General features: G+C 33.4%; 1 protein-coding gene and 1 long non-coding RNA gene across 2 annotated transcripts; both read left to right on the forward strand.

Annotated features, from left to right (window-relative positions):
* The first annotated feature begins 1,405 nt into the window (after nt 1–1,405).
* LOC134681718 (uncharacterized) lies at nt 1,406–2,608 on the forward strand. Its single transcript, XR_010100674.1, has 2 exons — nt 1,406–1,658; nt 2,453–2,608. It is a non-coding gene; the product is annotated as an uncharacterized LOC134681718 (long non-coding RNA).
* Nucleotides 2,609–8,111: 5,503 nt separating this feature from the next.
* LOC134680693 (hydroxylamine reductase-like) lies at nt 8,112–21,292 on the forward strand. The gene is made up of 9 exons (XM_063539853.1): nt 8,112–8,402; nt 12,897–13,104; nt 13,951–14,138; nt 15,967–16,127; nt 16,624–16,806; nt 17,266–17,400; nt 17,847–18,053; nt 19,609–19,716; nt 20,572–21,292. The coding sequence occupies exons 1-9, from the start codon at nt 8,231–8,233 to the stop codon at nt 21,070–21,072; spliced, it is 1,863 nt and encodes a 620-aa protein (XP_063395923.1). The 5' UTR covers nt 8,112–8,230; the 3' UTR covers nt 21,073–21,292.
* The last annotated feature ends 1,926 nt before the right edge of the window (nt 21,293–23,218 follow it).

The raw sequence follows: 23,218 nt of genomic DNA on the forward strand, positions 1-23,218 counted from the left end.
GAAATATGAACTTCATCCAGAATAAGTTTGTTGTATCTAGATATAGGAAGATGTGGTGTGAGTGCCAATGAGACAACTCTCCATCCAAATAACAATTTAAAAATTAAACCATTATAGGTTAAAGTACGGCCTTCAACACGGAGCCTGCATTGTATAATGGAGTTCGCATTTTGATAGGTGTAAAAAAAAAAGGGGGGAGGAATGATGCGCAATGTTGTACACATTTAAAAGAGGGAACGCAATCCAAAACCATTAGCAGAAGAAAACCAAACAAAGTATATCTAGAAGATGCCAATTTGAACATACACCAAACGGTGAAAATGATTTGTGCTCGATTTTTTTTTAAAACAAATGCACTTAGCTTATACAAACATAGAAGAAGTGGGACACGTTGTTATAAAAAGTAATTTAAATATACTGTTAGCAAAAAAAGTCTTGACTGGTCAACTGGACAATACTTTTTTTGCACTTTTGAAAGGCATTGTTTCCACACTAAAAAAAAAAATCATAAAAGAATAAATGCAATGTTGTCGATGAATATATACCAATTGGCTTTCTAAACCTTACAATAAAACCATGGCATGAGGAAAACACTGAAAATTCGATTTTATGCAAAACAATAGATCCAGCATCAATGAAAGGAGGTCTCAATGAGGCAACAACCGGTGACTGATCCCAGTGATATACATTACCAAAAGTAGATATCGACATAATTAAGAGGACATACTGTTGACTTAAAAAAAAAATTGAGAATAAAAGTACCAAAAGGTCAACATTATACAAACAAGAAGATGTGGTATGAATACCAATGAAACAGTTATCCACCCCAAATTCAAACAAAGTGGATGTGAGCACTTATAGGCAACGGTATGGCCTTCAATAATGATAAAAGTTCATGCATGATTTTGATAGAGAATACAAACAGGGAATGTGTCAAAGAGACATCAACCCGTCAAAAGAACAGGAAACAACCCAATGCCACCAATGGGTTGTGTCATCAACACAGCGAGATAATCTTGCATGCCGTAGCGGGATTCAGCTTGCACCAAGACATTTTAAAATCTATATTTATATATGATGTTTTTTCCGAACATTTTGTTTTTCATATATGCTATGCTGGTGACCAAAAAATAATATGATTTTAACATTTACTTTCTTTTGTAGACAAACCAATGAAGATTTTTGGACACAGATATTATGTGTAAAATGTGAAGAATTAAAAAAAAATCTATAATACTTGAATTTTCATTGTATCATAAACAGCTCCAATTTTATAAGAAAAAAAGATTCAAAGATTTGTTTTTGAATTACTGAAGCTGCCAGAAATCATTAAAATCACAGTATAAACATTATTCTGACAGCAACCATAAAGCGAAAAAAAGGTACACACACTGAAAATCTAAATTAGTCACGATGACTATTCAGTTAGTCAAATATCAGCCGAAAGGTAGTCAAAAGCATATATGACTACCCATCAAGTCATTATGACTACCTGCATGGTCAATTGACTATGTTAGTGGTCACCAGCACCACGTGGTGTAGAGTATCGGTTTTCACGCGCACTCTATCGCGTTCCCTTTGTTCCATAGATTGTGTAGATGTAAACAAACCAGAAGGCACGGAAACTGTTATTTTGTCAAATATACCAACTGTTTTAAGTAAGTATGATGTATATTTGTTTTAATTCTAACTTACAAAAATTGAATTTAAGAAAAAAGAGTATAAATGAAAGTAATATCGGCACATGTTGAAAAAAGGGGGGATATGTATACGGGATATCAATTTTGATACACATACAATTCATACAACGTATTGTCGATTGAAAAGAGTATTTAACGATATATCTTTTATATACCTGAGCGAAAACTGTTAAAAATAAACACTGCAATCGATATTAGCAACAATAAATTAAAAACTCAGGGTGGCTGTCAAGACCCTGGTGCTTATATTACAATGGTGTGTTGTAAGATGGGTGGCTGTCAAGATCCTGGTGCTTATATTACAATGTTGTGTTGTAAGATGGGTGGTTGTCAAGATCCTGGTGCTTATATTTCAATGTTGTGTTGTAAGATGGGTGGCTGTCAAGATCCTGGTGCTTATATCACAATGTTGTGGTATAAGATGGGTGGCTGACAAGATCCCGGTGCTTACATTACAATGTTGTGGTATAAGATGGGTGGCTGGCAAGATCCCGGTGCTTACATTACAAGGTTGTGGTATACGATGGGTGGCTGTCAGGATCCTGGTGCTTACATTAAAATGTTGTGGTATAAGATGGGTGGCTGTCAAGATCCCGGGGCGTACATTACAAATTAATGGTATAAGATGAGTGATTAAATCACTAGATCAAAGATTTTAAAATTTGTTTTTTTTCTTTAAACTTTTAACATGACTGATATACTTGGTTATTGTTATATTTTACCTTCTAAAATTATATAATTATATTTTTCAGCAAATGAAGACATTACTATTTGTATGAACACAGCTAAGAGATTTTTGACCATAGAGAACACCACACTGACACATGCAGAGTTGATACCGACAAAATATCTGAAATAAACACTTCAAATGAACAATGAGTTTTAATACAATAAATTTATTTTCTTTATTTGATTTTTAGACTTTAATATGTATCACTAAGTAATGGTTACACATGGACACTTAAGATATAGGAAGGTTTTGAACATTGAGCACTTTCTGGTCCTATACTATTGAATTTGTCATTGTGAGTATTGCTGCTTTGCCAAATTGGTATTTTTAATGATATTATATTTCAGTTGTATTTGTCAATCCCATGGAAGAGAAACAACAAAAAGTAGAATAACAGAAGAAATGATTGAACCATACAAGAACGAAACGGAATGAAACGCACACAAATTAAATGGTAGAACAAAAACACAACACAAATTAAAATAACAATCTAACAGTCGTGAATATTCACAGTAATCATGTTGACTAACCAACATGATCACTTCCGACTATTTCAATTAGTCATATGGACTGCATTCAATTGTCAAACTGACAAATGTGCATAGTCAATTGAACAATCCAATTCGTCATAACGAGTATAACATATGGTCATTTTGACTTCCTAACATAGTCATAATGACCACCCTACCCAGTCAAATTTGACTAACCATCTAGTCAAATGACTAAGAGCATAGTCAAAATGATTAAAGTGCATTGTCACCTAGAGGACAGTCAAAATGACTAATTAAATTGGTCAAATTGACTAATTTAGATTTTCAGTGCAGACATTCATTAAGTAAATGAAACAAAAATCAAGAATCACATTGTTGTCAGATATGTCAGAGAAATTAAACAAATCAAAAATCATATAAGAAATTTAACAGTTTTCACGTTTGAATTGTATCTCATTTACATGTCTGGCCCTTCTCAGTTATTTATATGGTATGGAGTTTTCTTAATATTGAAGGCCTAGCTGTGATTATATTTGCGAACATCCATGTCATTTGAACTTTGCAAGGTTGTTGCCTAATCAGCAATCATACCAATCTACTTATTTTATATAAAGTTTCACATGTACAGGAGAATTTTTGTGAAGCTGCCCTTTAATACATGATGGATATTGGAATCAAATTCGTACTACGTGTGAACTCAGCATAATAGTTTGTAGTAGGCCAGGAGAATACACTTTTCAGTTATTTTTTTTTACAAGTTATGCAGTATGGGACAAATCCCATTCCATCTTTTCCATGTGATTGATTCAAACATGTATTCAAAGAGTATTAAATTGGGTTTCATGAATGACTGGTTAACTTATGTATTTCTTCATGGACACGGAGACTGACAAAGTGGTATTGTGTGCAGATTGATCCCTAAATGTTTTCTTCCCAAAAGGATTAGGCGATATAGATTATTGTGAAACATTCAGACTATTCTGTCGTTTGCAATTTTAAGATCAGTTAATTTTGTAAATAAAAAGTTGGCTCATTGTATGATCTCACTGATCTGCCAGTAATAAGTTATGGAGGATTTTCTACATTGAAATCTTAGTATTTGTATGAGTTGTTTTCCTTTCCATAAACGTAACTTGATGTGTGCTTTTCGAGTTAGGTAAGTGCGTCAGATATCTGAAAGATTATATAAAAAGGAAAGCATAAATTATAACGGATTTACAGAAATAAGAATAACGAGACAAAACTAAGAAAAAGGGGGAAAATAAAGAATACAGACTAATGTGGATACAATATAGATCAATATACCGACTGTTGGTTGCTTATAACGGTCAAGTTGAAAATATTTCATAGAATAGAGAATGTATGCTATAATACAAAAATATAGAAAAATGACATTTTATCGAGCATTTTATAGTATGAAGATACGAGAATATTAAACGTGGTGTGTTATAATTTACAAAAAGATTGATTTTGGGTTGCTTGGTTATCGTCTTGTGGTAAATATTGGTATTAAATGTTCAGGACTGAAAAATGACAATAAATATAAAGATGAGGTCCTAGATAATAGGCCGTTCCGGATACATGTCGGAGAAACTATAACTCACCAGAAAATTAGGGTATATTGTATGGCTTTATGTATAACGGACCCGCCTGGGCTTTCTTAGCGCATAGCGGAATGTGATACGCCCTATACACAAACAGTGGCTGATCCAGACCTTGTTATAATGAGGGCACTCTACAGTCATGCTACATTGTTTCTTTATATAATCAACCAAATGTTTCCCTCGAAAAAAAATTCTGTCTTAATTCTTAAACTTTTTTTTACATGTCACAAAATTCAGGAAAAAATTACCACCGCTATTAATTACAGTTTTCGATCGTTCTTTTAATTTGCCCATCTGCAAGTAGGCCAAAATAGGGTCAACTACAAAATGTCAGTTTTAATAATCACATACAGTTGCGGATCCAGAAATTTTCATAAGTGGGGGCCCACTGACTGACCTAAGAGGGGGCCCGCTCCAGTCACGCTTCAGTGATTCCCTATATAAGCAACCAATTTTTTTCCCAAAAAGGGGGGGGCCTGGGCCCCCCCCCTAAATCCGCCTCTGACATAACTTTTATACATGTAACGTTACACTGTTTAACTGTTTGTATTAATTGTTTTTAAATAGAATGGGGATACCGGAAGTGCTATTTATAGATATGTTCTATATTTAATTATTTGTTACGCCCCCTATAAATATCTGACCAGTCCGGTTAATCACCCCAGACGCTATATTTAAATATGCGTCTGGGTTATCGAGACTATCTGTTAGCCAGTTTGAAATCCTCGCTTCGAAAATCGCGACTTCCGGATAACAGGCGCTTGGGTCTATGATACAGATTTTTTTTTTTTTTTTTTTTGTTGATTAAAATATTCAATTTTCTATATTTATAATGCATATCTATCACTTCTGTGTATATCTCACCTAGTTTCGAGTGATTTAAACGACTTATTGAAAATACCAAATTTTACTATCCATAAGTTTCTTAGTATGGATAGTAAAATTTGGTATTTTCAATAAGTCGTACAAATTTTACTATCCATAAGTTTCTTAGTATGGATAGTAAAATTTGGTATTTTCAATAAGTCGTTTAAATCACTCGAAACTAGGTGAGATATACACAGAAGTGATAGATATGCATTATAAATATAGAAAATTGAATATTTTAATCAACAAAAAAAAAAAAAAAAAAAAAAATCTGTATCATAGACCCAAGCGCCTGTGTTCCGGATAGCGTACAGAATAGTATCTACACTGTGTTTATGTCTAATGCATTTTGTAAGTTGGTTTTGTGCCTCGTACGGATCTTTTGAGTTAAACCAATTGTATCTGATTTTTATAATTCTTATGTTGCGCTGTCCCTGTTAGGTTATGGTTGAGTTCTCACAAACAAGTTTAACCCGCCAAATTCTTCATGTGCCTGTCCAGAGTCAGGAGCTTTTTAGTTGTCGTTGTTGGTTTCTTTCTGTCATTTTTATTTTTTATACATTGCTAAAATAATATGCGGTATGAGTGGCAATGAGACAGCTTTCCTTCCATGTCACAATTTGTAAAAGTAAACCATTACAGGTCAAAATGCGGCCTTCAACACTGAGCCTCGGCTCATACCGAACAGCAAGATATAAAGGACCCAAAAATGACTAGTGTAAAACCATTTAAACAGGAAAACCAAATATCTAAATCATACAAAAAAAACACGAGAAACGGGAAACACTGACTTATGAACCATATCAACAAACAACAACCACTGACCAACAGGTCATTACTTGTTTTGTTATAGATAAGACCGTTAGTTTTCCGTTCGGATTGTTACTAATTTTTTAATGTTTGGGCCTTTATATCCGACAAGACGGTATGGTTTTTTCTCTTCTCTGTTTGATTGATGTTCTGTGATCTATGCTTGCTTATATCCATCTCATTTGAACTCTGGTTGGTTGTTGTCTCGTTTGTAATAAAACCCAATTACTTATTTTTAGATAGTTTTATAATTTTTCTTAAAAGTGACCCTTAATAAAAGAGAGAGAATATGAGCATTTTATATATCAAGTAATACGTTTTAGTTAAATTTCGCTTAATATATGTATTTTTTTGTATTTTATTCAATGTGAAGAAATGAATGAATTCACTTGCATGATACGCGGGTTATGTTCTTCTCATATATTTAATGATGGTATATTACCAAACCCCTAACGGGAGGGATTGTACTTGATACTGATTCATATGATGAAGACTTTAATATTTCAGTCAGTTTATTTGAGGTCTGTAGCTGGCATGTCAGTAACTGCTAGTAGTCCTATGTTAAATTATGTATCAAATTATCACTTGCATGATACGCGGGTTATGTTCTTCTCATATATTTAATGATGGTATATTACCAAACCCCTAACGGGAGGGATTGTACTTGATACTGATTCATATGATGAAGACTTTAATATTTCAGTCAGTTTATTTGAGGTCTGTAGCTGGCATGTCAGTAACTGCTAGTAGTCCTATGTTAAATTATGTATCAAATTATCACTTGCATGATACGCGGGTTATGTTCTTCTCATATATTTAATGATGGTATATTACCAAACCCCTAACGGGAGGGATTGTACTTGATACTGATTCATATGATGAAGACTTTAATATTTCAGTCAGTTTAATTGAGGTCTGTAGCTGGCATGTCAGTAACTGCTAGTAGTCCTATGTTAAATTATGTATCATAGATATAGGAAGATGTGGTGTGCATAGTCATTTTGTTTAGTTTCTTTTGTTACCTATTCTGACATCGGACTCGGATTTTTTTTAACTGAGTTTTACGGTGCGTATTAATGTGTGTTTGTTTTTCTACATTGGCTAGAGGTATAGGGCCGGGATGGTTGAGATCTCATATAAGCATGATAACCCCGTCGCAGTTTTGCGCCTGTCCCAAGTCAGGAGCCTCTGGCCTTTTGAAGTCTTGTATACATTTTTTTTATTTCAGTTTCTTGTCTATATTTCGGAGTTTAGTATGACATCCATTATCACTGAACTAGTATAATATACATTTTTGTTTAGGGGCCAGCTGAAGCACGCCTCCGGGTGCGGGAGTCAAGTTCTCGTCGCATTGATGACCAATTGGTGGCCTTCGGCTGTTGTCTGTTCTTTGGTCGGGTTGTTGTCTCTTTGACACATTCTCAATTTCCATTCTCAGTTTTATTTTAATCATCGGATTGAAATTCTATATTTGCGCATGACGGCGTGTTTCGTCTACAAAAGACTCATCAGTCAATACATTCTTAAATGAATCATAATTTTTTTATTATTCATAAACAAAATATTTCATTTAAAAATAATTTTATAAGCCTGACTTAGGTCACGTACAGAAATATATATGTTATTTGAACAAATATTGATTGTTTAAAACTTCATGTTTAATCTCTGACACGAAGATTCATAGTTTTAATAATATGTTTTAGCTAGCAATTGCAACATGTCTATAAAGTCAAGTAAATCCTATACTGCAAAAATGCAGATTTATTCCTTTTCTTGATAACTATTTTTATTTATGATTTTCTCTATTTTTGTTTATAACGATAGTAAACATCATTATGTTAATTCATCCCCAACGATATCTTATTGAGATAATTCTACAATGACTGAATGTTCTACGCATGACGAACAAGGTCAAGTAAAAATACATTTTTTATCAGTGTAAACAATGTTTTGAGGTGAATGTTTTTATGACTACTCGTAGTACTAGTGTATATGTACCATATATCCAATTTATGATAATATAATAAAATGAGTATCATGTTAAGACGAAGTTTTCTATCTGGATTGAACAAATGGATAAACAGCGCATACTGCTCTTCTGCATGGAATATCACTGAAACCAAATTATCAAAGAACTATGGTCATAATGTTCGAAAGCTTGGAACTGCTACGGCTGCCACCTCAGACTTTGTCAAACCGGGTAGGTACTAAATGTTGAATATGAGATGCATAAATAAATAATTAGCTTTTATTTAAAACTTGAATTGTCCCAGTTTGTTGCATAGCTACGAGAAGGAGCTATCGATATTCTGATCCATTCTTGAGGATTCATTATGATATACAAATATATAAACTTATATATAAGAATAAGAATATTTATCAAATCCAATCAAAGGATACTAATATTAATTTAACTTGTTTAGGATTTTTTTCATGATTTGTACAAACAAACAAATACTTTATTAGAGTCTCACTTCTTTAAAATATTTGAGTATACAACACAATATAATATTAACAGATCAACTCATAAAAGAGTCACTCTAAAATGATTTATGAGAGACTGTAAAACACAAAAATACATGTATATTATACAAGCATATATCAATACTCAAATTCTTAAAATTACTTTCTACATAACATACACTATTAAAAACATTGGCAAATTTGCATATCCTAGGCATTCTAACAACACAATGTATGTTTGTTGTGTATATTATGTTTGCATTTTAACCCGTCAGGGATTGACCTTTTTGCAATAAAGTTATGTATATATATAAAAAGTGAAGTTAAGAAATGCACATTTTTGTTAAAAAAAAAATTTCAACTTGACGCAACATAAAGGTAAGGAACCCCTTAAGGTAATAAAGCTCGCCAGTTTGATGAGTCGTTTGTTTGATAAATATACCTTGGGTAAAGGAAAAATGAAATAGAAAAAAAACCCGTCTTATTTGGAGTCAAAGTTTTTGTGTGGCCTGGTTTTGGTCACTAGAATTTCATGTTCTTATACTCATATTGGATTCCGTTAGTTGGTAATTCTACTCTCAAAATATATTGTTATATGGGACGTGTAATTTGGGAAATAAAAATATTCTATTCTATTCTATAGTAGTCAATCGACAACCTGTTTAAATTTTGTTGTAGAAAATGTAGGAAAGAGGCGAGGTAGTATAATGGCAAATGTGGCAAATGTGGAAATTGAGAGAAAATAAATAAATCTGTAAAAAATAAAAACTGATGAAACAAAAACAAGATTTATAAAATCAAATTCAATACCCTAGTGTCCCTCTATCTTTTAAAAGTTTAATGCACATCAAGTTTGTGAAGTGTATTTAATATATATTCAAATTATTGCACCAAGTGATAAACAAACTGTTACAGCATGTTAAAGTCGGGATGATAGAACGTAAATTACAATTTAAATGCGAACTGTATTCTGGTTGAATGCATTTGATCAAATATTCATCCGGGTAGATCAATCAAAATACCATTAAATTAAATGTAGAACTGTTAAATCAGATTACCTATTCATCTTACCAAGCCCTTCCCATAAAATACCTCAGTTAAATATATACAGCATAGGGTGATATAAGACGTCAATTAATATCATTGCTTGAGATTAATATACCAGAGTCAAGCTGCATGTTGGGCTACTGATAAAAGTTCATTTTTTTACTGAAATTATCCTTTCCATGCATAAAGTACTTGAGTAATATATATGCAGCATAGGACGATATAATAAACCTATTAAAATAAATATACCAGAGTCAAGCTGCATGTTGGGCTGCCTTCTAATATAAGTTAATTTTCAGAAATTGAAATTTCCTCGTAAGATTATCTAATACAGTGAATATTGAGGGCTTTATCGATCTTGTTCTTATAAATACTAATAAGTGTATACGTGCCTAGCTTCAGTCATGAATTTGCACTATGCAAAATTCTGAACCATGACTTGACAATAAATTTTCATTTCGAGTATTTCAGTGAGTCACTAAAAACAAATTGTTGAAGATTTCGTAATTTCAAAAATACAAGAAGCAGAGCTCTTTTTAGCTCACTTGGCGTCCGTCGTCCGTCGTCCGGCGTTAACTTTTACAAAAATCTTCTCCTCTGAAACTGCTGGGCCAAATTTAACCAAACTTGGCCACAATCATCATTGGGGTATCTAGTTTAAAAAATGTATCCGGTGACCCGTTCAACCAACCAAGATGGCCGCCATGGCTAAAAATAGAACATAGGGGTAAAATGCTGTTTTTGGCTTATAACTTTAAAACCAAAGCATTTAGAGCAAATCTGGCACACGTTAAATTATTCATCAGGTCAAGATCTATCTGCCCTGAAATTTTCAGATGAATCGGACAACCTGTTGTTGGGTTGCTGCCCCTGAATTGGTAATTTTATGGAAATTTTACTGTTTTGGTTTATTATCTTGAATATTATTATAGATAGAGAAAAACTGCAATAATGTTCAGCAAAGTAAGATTTACAAATAAGTCAACATGACCGAAATGGTCAGTTGACCCCTTTAGGAGTTATTGCCCTTTATAGTCAATTTTTAACCATTTTTCGTAAATCTTAGTAATCTTTTACAAAAATCTTCTCCTCTGAAACTACTGGGCCAAATTAATCCAAACTTGGCCACAATCATCATTGGGGTATTTAGTTTAATCAATGTGTCCGGTGACCCGGTCAACCAACCAAGATGGCCGCCATGGCTAAAAATAGAACATAGGGGTAAAATGCAGTTTTTGGCGTATAACTAAAAAAACAAACCATTTAGAGCAAATCTAACAGGGGTAAATTTGTTTATCAGGTCAAGATCTATCTGCCCTTAAATTTCAGATGAATCGGACAACCTGTTGTTGGGTTGCTGCCCCTGAATTGGTAATTTTATGGAAATTTTACTGTTTTGGTTTATTATCTTGAATATTATTATAGATAGAGATAAACTGTAAACAGCAATAATGTTTAGTAAAGTAAGATTTACAAATAAGTCAACATGACCGAAATGGTCAGATGACTCCTTTAGGAGTTATTGCCCTTTATAGTCAATTTTTAACCATTTTTCGTTAATCTAAGTAATCTTTTACAAAAAATCTTCTCCTCTGAAACTACTAGGCCAAATTAATCCAAACTTGGCCACAATCATTTTGGGGTATTTAGTTTAAAAAATGTGTCCGGTGACCCGGCCATCCAACCAAGATGGTCGCCACGGCTAAAAATAGAACATAGGGGTAAAATGCAGTTTTTGGCTTATAACTCAAAATCCAAAGCATTTAGAGCAAATCTGACTGGGGTTAAATTGTTTATCAGGTCAAGATCTATCTGCCCTTAAATTTTCAGATGAATCGGACAACCTGTTGTTGGGTTGCTTCCCCTGAATTGGTAATTTTAAGGAAATTTTGCTGTTTTTGGTTATTATCTTGAATACTATTATAGATAGAGATAACCTGTAAACAGCAATAATGTTCAGAAAAGTAAGATTTACAAATAAGTCAACATGACTGAAATGGTCAATTGACCCCCTAAGGAGTTATTGTCCTTTATAGTCAATTTTTAACAATTTTCATAAAATTTGTAAATTTTTACTAACATTTTCCACTGAAACTACTGGGCCAAGTTCATTATAGATAGAGCTAATTGTAAGCAGCAAGAATGATCAGTAAAGTTAGATGTACAAACACATCACCATCACCAAAACACAATTTGTCATGAATCTATCTGCTTCTTTTGTTTAATATTCACATATATACCAAGGTGAGCGACACAGGCTCTTTAGAGCCTCTAGTTTCACTAACCATGAAAGATACCACGACATATCTATTTTTGTGTAGTTGACGTTTTCGCTAAATATAACTGCAGATAATTCGATGGAACAGGTCCCAATAACTAGTATCATATTAAATAGAAATCAGATGGTCTAGATCTCCATTGAAGCTCCATTTAAACATCTTTTTGGTAAAAGTATATTTTGGATTTTAGAAAACAGATTTTGATTTCAGAGACGATTAAAAAAAAGTTATAGGACAGACACCAAGTGATGTCAATGACTGAAATTTCTCACATGACACGTGTTTAATCAAAACATACATGCAAGCATATTATGGTTCATAAGTGTTTCTCGTATTTTATATATATAAGACCGTTTATTTTCCTGTTTGAATGGATTTTTACTAAACAAGTCATTTTTGGGGCCCATTACACAGCCATACATTATAGTGTCTTTCTATGTTGTGATGTTACACAATTGTTTCAGGTAAGGGTGAAGGTTGGTACCTATTAAAACATTTAACCCCGCTGCATTTGTTTGTACCTGTCATAAGTCACAGCTTCTAATATCTATGTATATTAGATTGTAGCACTCAAACATATATTCTCAAAATCTCCCTTTTAAACCCTATTTTCATGTATCAGTCAATAAGAGAGATTATAAAGAAGTTCTCCCATGTTTAAAATATTCAAACAAATCAATAAGCCTTTAATAGCCAACACATTTATCGCTTATAGGTATGATGTTTGATAAGTGCATCAATATTCACTGTCGTACATTTCAACGAAACTTGAGAAAAAATAAAAATAAAGAAGTACATATAATGTTATAAAACCACATTTTCTTAACACGGTCACACTACCCGGATATATGTTGAACAATCGTTTCTCCTTAATTACTAGTACAGTTTTTGTACTATTATTTCAGACATGTTTTGTTTCCAGTGCGAGCAGACCAAAAGCCGGAAAGGCTGTGTCACCGTAGGAGTATGTGGTAAGACGTCACAGGTATCCGCACTACAAGATCTACTCATGTATGCTGTGCAGGGGTTATCTATGTATGCCAATAGAGCTATTAAATCAGGCATCACTATGTCTAAAGAATGTGACCTATTTATACAGCAAGCTATGTTTAGGTACAATTAATATTCTTAAAGAAGGTATACATAGGGCATGGAAAAAAAGAGGCTAAAAATTCTGGTTAAATACAATTTGAACATTTATGAATAATTAAAATTCCTTTTTCTCAAGCCCGATTCTGTTATAAAACATAAGTTATAAATGAGGATTTACAGAATAGTATTATACTTGAAATGATAGGCCAAATTAAAAAAATATAGAGAAAATGGATAAAAAAAAATTAGATCAATTATTGGGTAATAAAGTATAAAGATTAGAAAATAATTGTCAAACAAAATAGCCTAACATTATAGAATGCAAAAACGAAGACTTACCACCCCGACCCTCATTACCGACACAAATTCTCCTATGTCTGTATATATCTATCTCTGCTATATAAAGGCAAAAGTGAATATAACTAATTTAGAATTAACGCCCGTATAAAGCATATTTTAAAACGTGTCTCATAAGTTCTGCAAAGCGTAAGGTTACGACAGGGCATATATATTTGGTTTGTTGTAATTGATATCAATCAAAGCACCACGCAAATCCACGCAATCTTTTGGAAATGATAATCATGGCGGTTAAGAGTCACTGTCTAAAGAACGATATATCATATATAGTATTTCAAAGTCTTTATATGGGTGTCTGCATTAAGGTGGGTATTCAGAACATTTGAACAGTCATATGCAATGCATTGTCTGTCTGCCCTGACTTTTGCATTCTTTATTTTTAAGTGCCGAAAATAAGGATAAGAATAGCAATATTTTGTCGGTAAAGCAGTGGGGATAAACATTATTAATATTTATATACTACATTACTTTATTGTCTGATTGGGAATGAAATTTGCTTTTACTTTGCAGCACATTGACAAATGTGAACTTTGATCAGGATCGATTTCCGGAATATATCAAAACTGCAATCAGCCATCGCGATGCCATCAAGAAAGTTATGGAAGAAAAAACACCACAACCACTTGACGAAAAACTCAAGCATGGTCCTGCTAGCTGGGTTCCAGAATCTTATGATCTGAAATATTTAGAAGACGAAGGCAAATAACTGTATTACAGCTAATTTCCTAATGCTTGTAAACTTAAACTTTGGTATGCTTGCTTGCTCTGTTTGTATAAAAGTTAATTCAAGCTTTGTAATTAACATTGACATCTTCAAACAATTTGTATAGACATATTTTAACCTTTATATATTATAATCAAATTTGATTGCATGTTGTCCCAATTACAATTGTACAATATTCAAAGCAAGTAAGCTAACCAAAGTCTCGCTTTACATGCATCAGGAAATTAGCTGTAAAGGCAAACTAAATACTGATACTAAGTCTCGTCAACGATATAATAGGAACTAAGTTTTTAACTAAGTTTTTTTTCGGGGTTTGAAATTGATGTTGGTTCGATACCACTACGAAACTTAATTTGTTATAGAAAAATATGTAAAACTGAGGCGTGTTCACTTATTAAAATAAAGGATGTGTTACATCGTAATAAAGAAAAGACTTGAGTATAAAAAAAGAAACGAATCACCCTGTGATCTTTGTTGTGACATGCTTACCTCGAGTAAGTGAGGTCTGAGTTTAAACATATTTATTTATAGTGGATTGGGAAACAAGTTTTGTAACTTATATTAATCCCTTTCCACTTTGTGGGTGCGAGTACTGCCTTGTAGCGGCATTAGCCTACTCTTTTTCGAAATCTACAAGGGTGTCTTTAACGTGCAAGAAACATGGCTCTCTCTTAACACGGGTCAGACATTTATCGTCCCCTTCCGAAGCACTACCATCGTTTCCTTAAGACCATACTCGCAAATGGTGTCAAGGGAGAGCCGAAAATTGAGTTCCTGAAATGTTCATCCTGAACGGAAATCGAACCAGGAACCTTTGTGATAGTAGTCCGATGCACTAACCACCAAACCACGGCTCTCATTAAGTGAGGTCTCAAGCTGTAATCCCACCTCGGTCACCTCAGTTGTATTATCAATTCTGCCCCACAGATTTTTTTTTCGGTTACTACGATTAGAAATAAGAACAAATAGTGGTTGGCTGGCTGAGTCGTTAGCCCAATAATCGAAGGGTGATATCCCACCTGAGGCCTATTGCAATTTAAGATGCGCGCCGTGCATTTAAAAAAAAAATCGACTCCGTGAGTTGGTACACATGTATCACATGAGACACTCGGTAGCTTTAACAAAATGTTCTAATTAAACACAAATAATAATACAATGAAGTTTTATTTGTGTGATATTAAAATGCCATCTTCAAGAATAAATATGCACGTATTTACGGCTAGAAATAGAACAGTCATCATTTATTCACCAGTTGACCAAGTTGACGAAGATCAACGCACTTCTTAAATGTAACTTAAACTCTTTAAATATATGCTGTCAATCTGTGTGTGGCCAATCGGTAGACGGTTGACTTCTATGTATTATTTTCCTTCTATGAAATGAAGAATAGAAATGGGGAATGTGTAAAAGAGACAACAACCCGACCAAAGAGCAGACATCAGCCGAAGGTTACGAATGGGCCTTCAACACAACAAGAAAATCCCTTACCTGAAGGCGGGCTTTAGCTTTTTATGTCTATGACAAATGAATGTCTATGACAAATGACTTCGAAATTTTCTTTATAAAAATCTAATGTAGGCGAAACGCGTGTCTTAGTTGATATAAACAGTACTTATTTTTAAAAAAAATCTAACATTAAAGTAGAACAATTTTGCCTTCATTAACAAATACTATATAACTAATCTGGGTTGACTTTATTTTTGAAACTTGATACAAATAATCTCCATAAAGATGGGTGGTGATCATGAATGAATTTATTTTTCCGACTTATCTTTACAACTTTGTTTACTTTGTAAATGTAGGTCTGAAAGTTGGTGTATTAGAAAACCAGAGTATTTATGGACCAGACGTAAATGGTGTACGTTACATGACCATTTATGGAATTAAAGGATTATCTGCATACGCATGTCATGCTAATGCGCTTGGAGAAGAAGATCCCGAGGTTGCCACTTCCTTATACGAGGTATATAGGCCGATTAAGACAGAACATATGCTTAATATAATCCTATAATATGTAATAACAAATCTTTTTAATCCTTGCATTTATTTGTTTGTCGATCATTTTTGGTAAGCGAATTTCACATTACAAAGTTTTTCTCGATTCGGCATTTACGGAAACAGCGACACCTGAATATTTTAAGCGAATGTGAAGCTCACTTTAATACTGAAGTATAAAATATACGACTAATGAATAAAAAAGAGGGAAAAAAAGAATTTTTATATTTTTGAATTATTAACTATGTTTTATCAGAGACATATAAACACATATCTCTGGTTTTATTGAGGGATTTTCTGCAACAAAACCATACGTTACAACTTCAAATTAATATACATGTACATTTGTAATTTTGTATATATAGTAACAACGAAAAAAACGCGATAAATTGAAAAGTTTTAAAAGAAAATTGACTCAGTTTTTTCTTTAAAAAAGCTGATGTCTGATGATTTTTACTATTCAGGTATTGGACTTTTTGACAAGTGGAACGGAAGAAGAACGTCATGATCTGACTACGAATCTCAAACTAGCTCTGAAAGTAGGGGAAATAAATCTCCGAGTGATGGAGCTTTTAGATAAAGGTCACCGGAAGCAGCTTGGTGTACCATCTCCCTCTGAAGTTAATAGAGCACCAGTCGCTGGAAAGGTACTCCCTTTATTTTCCCCTTCCCGATAAGATAGAAATTGGAGCAAGTGAGCATAGCATTTTCGCACGGCTGTAGATAATTTCTGGATTTACCTTCTTTTCAGCTCACCTTGCCCAATGGGCTGGCTCACTATTACTTCTAGAATTAAAGCAGTAAGGGAAAGTTGAATACTTTCAGCCTAAGCTGCCTTGACGAGTAACAATTAAACTTTGTTAATTTACATCCATGTCTTCCTACGGTAATTCAATAAGATGTAGATAATGCATATTTTGAGTTATTGAGTCATATAACACATCAAGGGTGACATGATTGTCCGACAGTAGGAAGGTATTGCTTTGTGCAATTCAGACATCCCTAGGTTCGTTATATAAGATATTATACTGTATTTATGAGCCGAAGTTATATACATGAATGCATCTAAATGTGCATACAAGAAATAACGTTTACATCTATTGTAGTGTATACTGGTTTCAGGACATGACCTGATGGATCTATATGCAATACTGAAGCAGGCTGAAAAAGAAGGAATAAATGTGTACACTCACGGAGAGATGTTACCAGCACACAGCTATCCTATATTGAGAGAGTTCAAGGTACTGAGAAATGTAAAAAATGACACTTATTTGATCTGAGAAAACTATTTTACCTAATACAGTATATGTAGCATGACAGGTTTAACGAGTAGAGCTGGAACTGCCTTCTTATCCTACACTTGCAGTTATCCACGTTTTGGTGGGAGCCATTTTGCTCAGTCTATTTTTTTTGTGGTGGTTTATTGACTATCGTGAGCTAACGTGTTTGATTCCTTCCCGTCGGCATTTAATTTTGTTCTATAACAAAAATGTCACTGACGACCTTTACCAATGCGGAATGATACAATAGATAAATTTTCTAGAGTAAGAATATACATCCAAGACTATTTGAAGATACATGTTAAATTATTAGAAGTTTTGTCATTGGAGTTTTGTTTATGCAAATTTACAATTGAAGTAAACTTGTATAAACACTAAATTACGTCGACTTTAAACTTTTTCTGTAGAGCCTGGTTGGTCAGTTTGGTAGTGCATGGCAGAACCAGAAGATTGAATTTGGAACTTTTCCAGGACCAGTTGTCATAACAACTAACTGTGTTATCGAGCCTTTGAAGTCTTACAGAGATAGACTGTATACTTTGAACGAGACAGGAATCCATGGAGTTAAACATATCAATCTGGAAAATAAAGAGGACATGTCACAGTTGATAAAAGTAAGCTTAAAACGAATAAATATACTTTAGTTACTGTCGCGAGTATTGTGTATAAGACTTAGTGTTCTCAAGAGTGTGCAAGATATTGAGATTTTGCAAGATACTTGATATATTTTGCCGTATCTTACTGTAGTGCATTTATAGTTCTAATATCATTAAAAGAGTTCACCAAAAGAGTAACTGAAGAACAACGTTACAGACAATGAAAATTTCACAATTGCGTTATTTTATTTATATTTGGCAAAGAATGATTAAATTACTCACATTTTTGATGATTTCTTAAAGGCAAAATAACATTCACATTAAAGAAAATACAAAAAAATGCATCTGGTTTGCATGTTCTGTTTGATGTTGACGTCATTTGGACGCTGAGGTCAACGCGAATTTGGTGAAATAGTACACTCTGACATCACAAATCTAGTTTTGTAATTGACGCGCGTTTCGTCTTTAAATGACTCATCAGTGCACGCTAAAATAAAATAAAAGGAGTAGAGAAGGGGTCAATGTAGTAACAATTTGCTCCACACAGACAAATTTCACTCGCAACACATTCACGTTTATTTAATTTCAATGCGAATTTCACATCAAACGAGCTCATTTGTAAAATCCACGTGAAAATGACGTGTATTTCATGCAAGAGTAAATGTGTGGTGTAGAGTTGATTTTACCCCAGCTTTCCACTTAATCAATCAGTACAAACTGCAATTTTGAAGACGACACGTTTTGTAAAATAACTTGCATCAGATATCTCGTGACCTGAACTTGAACCTAACCTAACGTTTAAGAGATAATGACATGAAATGTAGGAAGCAACTCAGTCCAGCAGAACTTCAAAAGAACAAGCTTAAGGCTGATTTTGTGTGAAGGAGTTTTAATACGACACCATGGTTTACAAACTGAACGATTTCATTAATAATGAATTTTTAAAGTAATATTTACAGCATGCCAGTTCTGTAGTTATGGTCATTTTGGTGATTGATGGAGTAGAAACCATTTATAATATATCTAAATAACTTGATCATCCATTGAATGCGTCACACGTCCATGAAGAAAATATTGTAAACAAATAAGTCAATTTTTTACCAAGGCTACCTTTTTAAAAACCGGGCTCAACTCTGCAGAAGCATTCAAGGGCTTGGTATAAACTAGCCTTTGGATACATAATACAGACATGTAAGGTTTTTTATAGTTTGTTTTTCGCAAAAAATATTTCTGTTAAATAACAATGAAAGAAATTAAACACATATGAAATAAATAAATATCTAAAGCTCACATCCATTTTTCAACAATTTGCCAATGATAAATTTAGACAGTGTAAGTGAGTCTTTAAGAGGAAGAGGTCCACAATGAAATACATTTTGGAACAAATAATTTCTTTGAATACAAATAAAAAAATTTAAACACAGTTATTTTATATCATAGACCCACATTATTTTGTTTCAACAAAGATGTGCGAATAATCTATTTTACCAGTGTAAAAGTGGCATGAGATTCTGAAGGAGGAACTCTATAATGAAATATAATAAAAAAAAACAGTATACTTCTTCATTTCCAGCATGCCAAATCACTTCCAGGATTCGACGAGAAAACAATTCAGAAGTTTGATAAAAACACATTTACTGTCGGCTTTGGGAGAGAGGTGATCTTAGAAAATGCAGATAAAGTGAGTTCTGTTATTTAGACTCTCGGCATGCATATTTGTTTTGTTACTTCTTCCTTAAACATATCATTCTTAATCCTTAAATTATGTTTTGAATTACAACATTTCTTATATCATGCTTTTGACTTCTATTACAGACGATTATCATTTCATCGTGTTTCATATTTTTTAAATCCTAAATTCACGTGATTGTACAGTAATCTCTAATACACATGACTATGTTAGGCTTTAGTTAATTTGTTCATTGAAGTCTTTAATTTAAACTTATTTACTTGTACCACTCTTTCTCTTCAATCAGTTTTGCTTAAACGTCTGTAGGATTTCTTTTTGAGCCGACTTCGTCAAAATTGTCCGTCTACCACGATTTGTATCGATAAATATGTTTTGTTATTTTATAACTCAATCGAAGGAAGATATTAATCTAGAGACAAAATGGAAAAATAGTAAATGTAGTTTGTGTAATTCTGTTTTTTTGTTAATCTGCATGTGTAAATATAAAAGAAGTTAAGCTTCTACAGTTGTCCTGTTGTACCACGTCAGGCATATAAAAGTTGTTTTCCATTTGTTTGATGTGTTTGAGCTTTGATTCGGGACTTTCCATTTTGAACTTTCCTTTGTGTTCGGTATTTTTTTATTTATTTTTTTCACATGCAAAGAATTGAAAAAGAATATACTGCAAGTTGTGATAACTTGTGTCCGATTTGTTTGTTATTTATATATCTCTCTGCATACAGCCTACTCTATTCTAGTCTGTAATAAGAATGAAATGAACAACATATAAGAAGTTACAAATTCATATTAGTTAGTATATGGTCACTTGTCAACTAATAGATGATATAGACTCTGGTAATATTTTAGGTTCTTCAAGCAGTAGCCGATGGAGATTTGACGAGAATATTTGTCATTGGTGGATGTGACGGTTCGGAGCACAAACGTAACTATTTCAAAACGTTGGCACACTCATTGCCCCCACAAACTCTTATACTTACTATGGGTTGCGCTAAATATAGAATCAACGATAAAGACTATGGAACTCTTGGAAATACTGGAATTCCCCGACTTCTTGACCTTGGACAGTGTAATGACAGTTATGGTGCAATAATGGTTGCACAGGCACTGGCGTCGGCACTCAATACTGACATTAACAGTTTGCCTCTCTCTTTATCATTGTCATGGTTTGAACAGAAAGCAGTGGCGGTTCTTTTAAGTTTATTGAGTCTTGGCATCAAGAATATAAGATTAGGTCCAGTAATGCCGGCTTTTCTGACACCCGCTGTCAGACAAGCACTTCAGGATCAATATGGAATAATGCCTGTCGATATTAGACACCCATTGGAAGACATGGAAGATATGATGTAACATTTAAACAAAAAACAAAAGACCACATGACCGGCACAGATAACCAACTATTACAGCTCTTTTGATATGTATAGGGCAATATCATTTCATTAATTTTCACCTTGAATTAAATCATGAACCATTTAGCCTAAAGTCTGTTCTCATTCAAGAGAGAAGCATTTTGTTATAGATATAGATGATTTTTTTATATATATATATTGTAGCATAATAGCATTTATAAATTTTGTCAGTAAAGAGTTTATTTCAAACTTGATTATGTCACTTCCAACTCATATTACGCAATTATTGTACAACTTAAAAATCTTGCAATGTTCCCTGGCAATATTGAAATACAAATTAGGAATTTAAATTTTGAGTTTATTGATCAACATTCAATTTATAGTTTCTTCATACGGAATATAAATCTCCCTATTGATACGATATTCCCGGGCTTTTATTTCCTATCATGATTTCCTTGATATAGGATTGCTGCTCACAAGGAAGCTTTTAAACCAAGAGTTCCAAATGGTGAAGTTGCAATCATCACTTGGTAAATTTTACGGACGCCATCACAAGTTGGTTGACCGTTATACAATAACCGTTCCACAAATGATATCGGATAAATTCCGTACGTCGTAACTACAATCCCCTTCCCTTTCATGAATGTGACCTACCGAATTAGACTAGTTACCGGATTTGTGATTACATAAGCATCATGACGGGTGCCACATGTGGAACAGGATCTGCTTACCCTTCCGGAGCACCTGAGATCACCCCTAGTTTTTGGTGGGGTTCGTGTTGTTTATTCTTTAGTTTTCTATGTTGTGTCATGTGTACTATTGTTTGTCTGTTTGTCTTTTTCATTTTAGCCATGGCGTAGTCAGTTTATTTTCGCAACATTTACGTACTTAAACTAAACCAGTAACGACGTAGATAAATACTTTACACCCTGATGCACAGCCCTGTTCTAGTTAAGAGATCATATTTACAGTTTAGAAAAAGGAATAAGATGTCAAACTTTTATCATATTTAAAGATTAAAAAGACATTTTTTTAAACGCACAACTAATTGTTATATAAAAAGGACCAAAGATAAACAGTTCACAAAACACAACATAGAGGACTTAAAACTGATCAACAACGACCCCCCTCTCGTGAATTTAAAAAAAAGGGTTGTTATCAAGTGTTTCGGATTAGTAAGCTGATCCGAAAACACTTGTGTTACATTTGTAAACACATTATTTCTCCTACAGATGATGTCACTTGTGTGGAAGAACTGTTAACACTAACAGAACACCTGCGATTAACCAATATTTTTGTGTAATTTGTAGCTTTGAAAGAGAGGCGAAAGATACCAAAGAAACATTCAACATCGAATTAGATAAACAGTTCACAAAACATTATAAAGAAAACTAAAATCTGGGAAACCAATAAACACACCACAATTGATTGAGGATTATCTCAGATTCTAATCATAGGTATACAGATCCTGCTACACATGTAAAACTCGTCGTGTTGTTCATACAAGTACAAACACGGTGAAAGGTCTAACTTGGTCTGTCTCATTCGGGGAAAAGGGACGGGATGGTAGTAACGACAAGGGAAACATACGTTGTCATATGTGCAACAGATATTCCGTAACGGTCAATAAACTCGTCATGACGTCGGTACAAATCACGAAGGGATGATTCCAACTTAATCACTTGGAACTCTTGGTTTAATAACTCCCTTGTGCGCAGCAATCATCTACAGAAATCATGACAGGAAATACAAGCCTTGGAATATCAAGAAGATATTTGTTCGTTATGCAGGCGTTGCTGGAATATTGCTACATAGAAACGGAAAGTTTCTTGATTCAGAAGATGAGCTCATCTCTTTTGCGTAAAGATTTGGTTTTAACCGAACCTTATTGTCAATATTTTGAGATGCAAGGCAAGATATGAGACATATTTATCTTATTCTGTTGTATCCTTTATATCAAGAAGGTGTATATAAACGCGTGCCAAAAATCATCTTACTATGAATTATTCAGTGAGAAAACATTATCTGTAAAGCGGAAAGGGAAGTTTAAGAATACTGTTAATCTCTGTTTTCTTTCGAAGGAGTTTTTATTGTATGACGCCAGCCTTATAGGAAGAAAAATATTTAAATTTTAAAAAATTGAATAA

This window comes from Mytilus trossulus, chromosome 8, assembly GCF_036588685.1.
Source record: "Mytilus trossulus isolate FHL-02 chromosome 8, PNRI_Mtr1.1.1.hap1, whole genome shotgun sequence".
NCBI lineage: Eukaryota > Metazoa > Mollusca > Bivalvia > Mytilida > Mytilidae > Mytilus > Mytilus trossulus.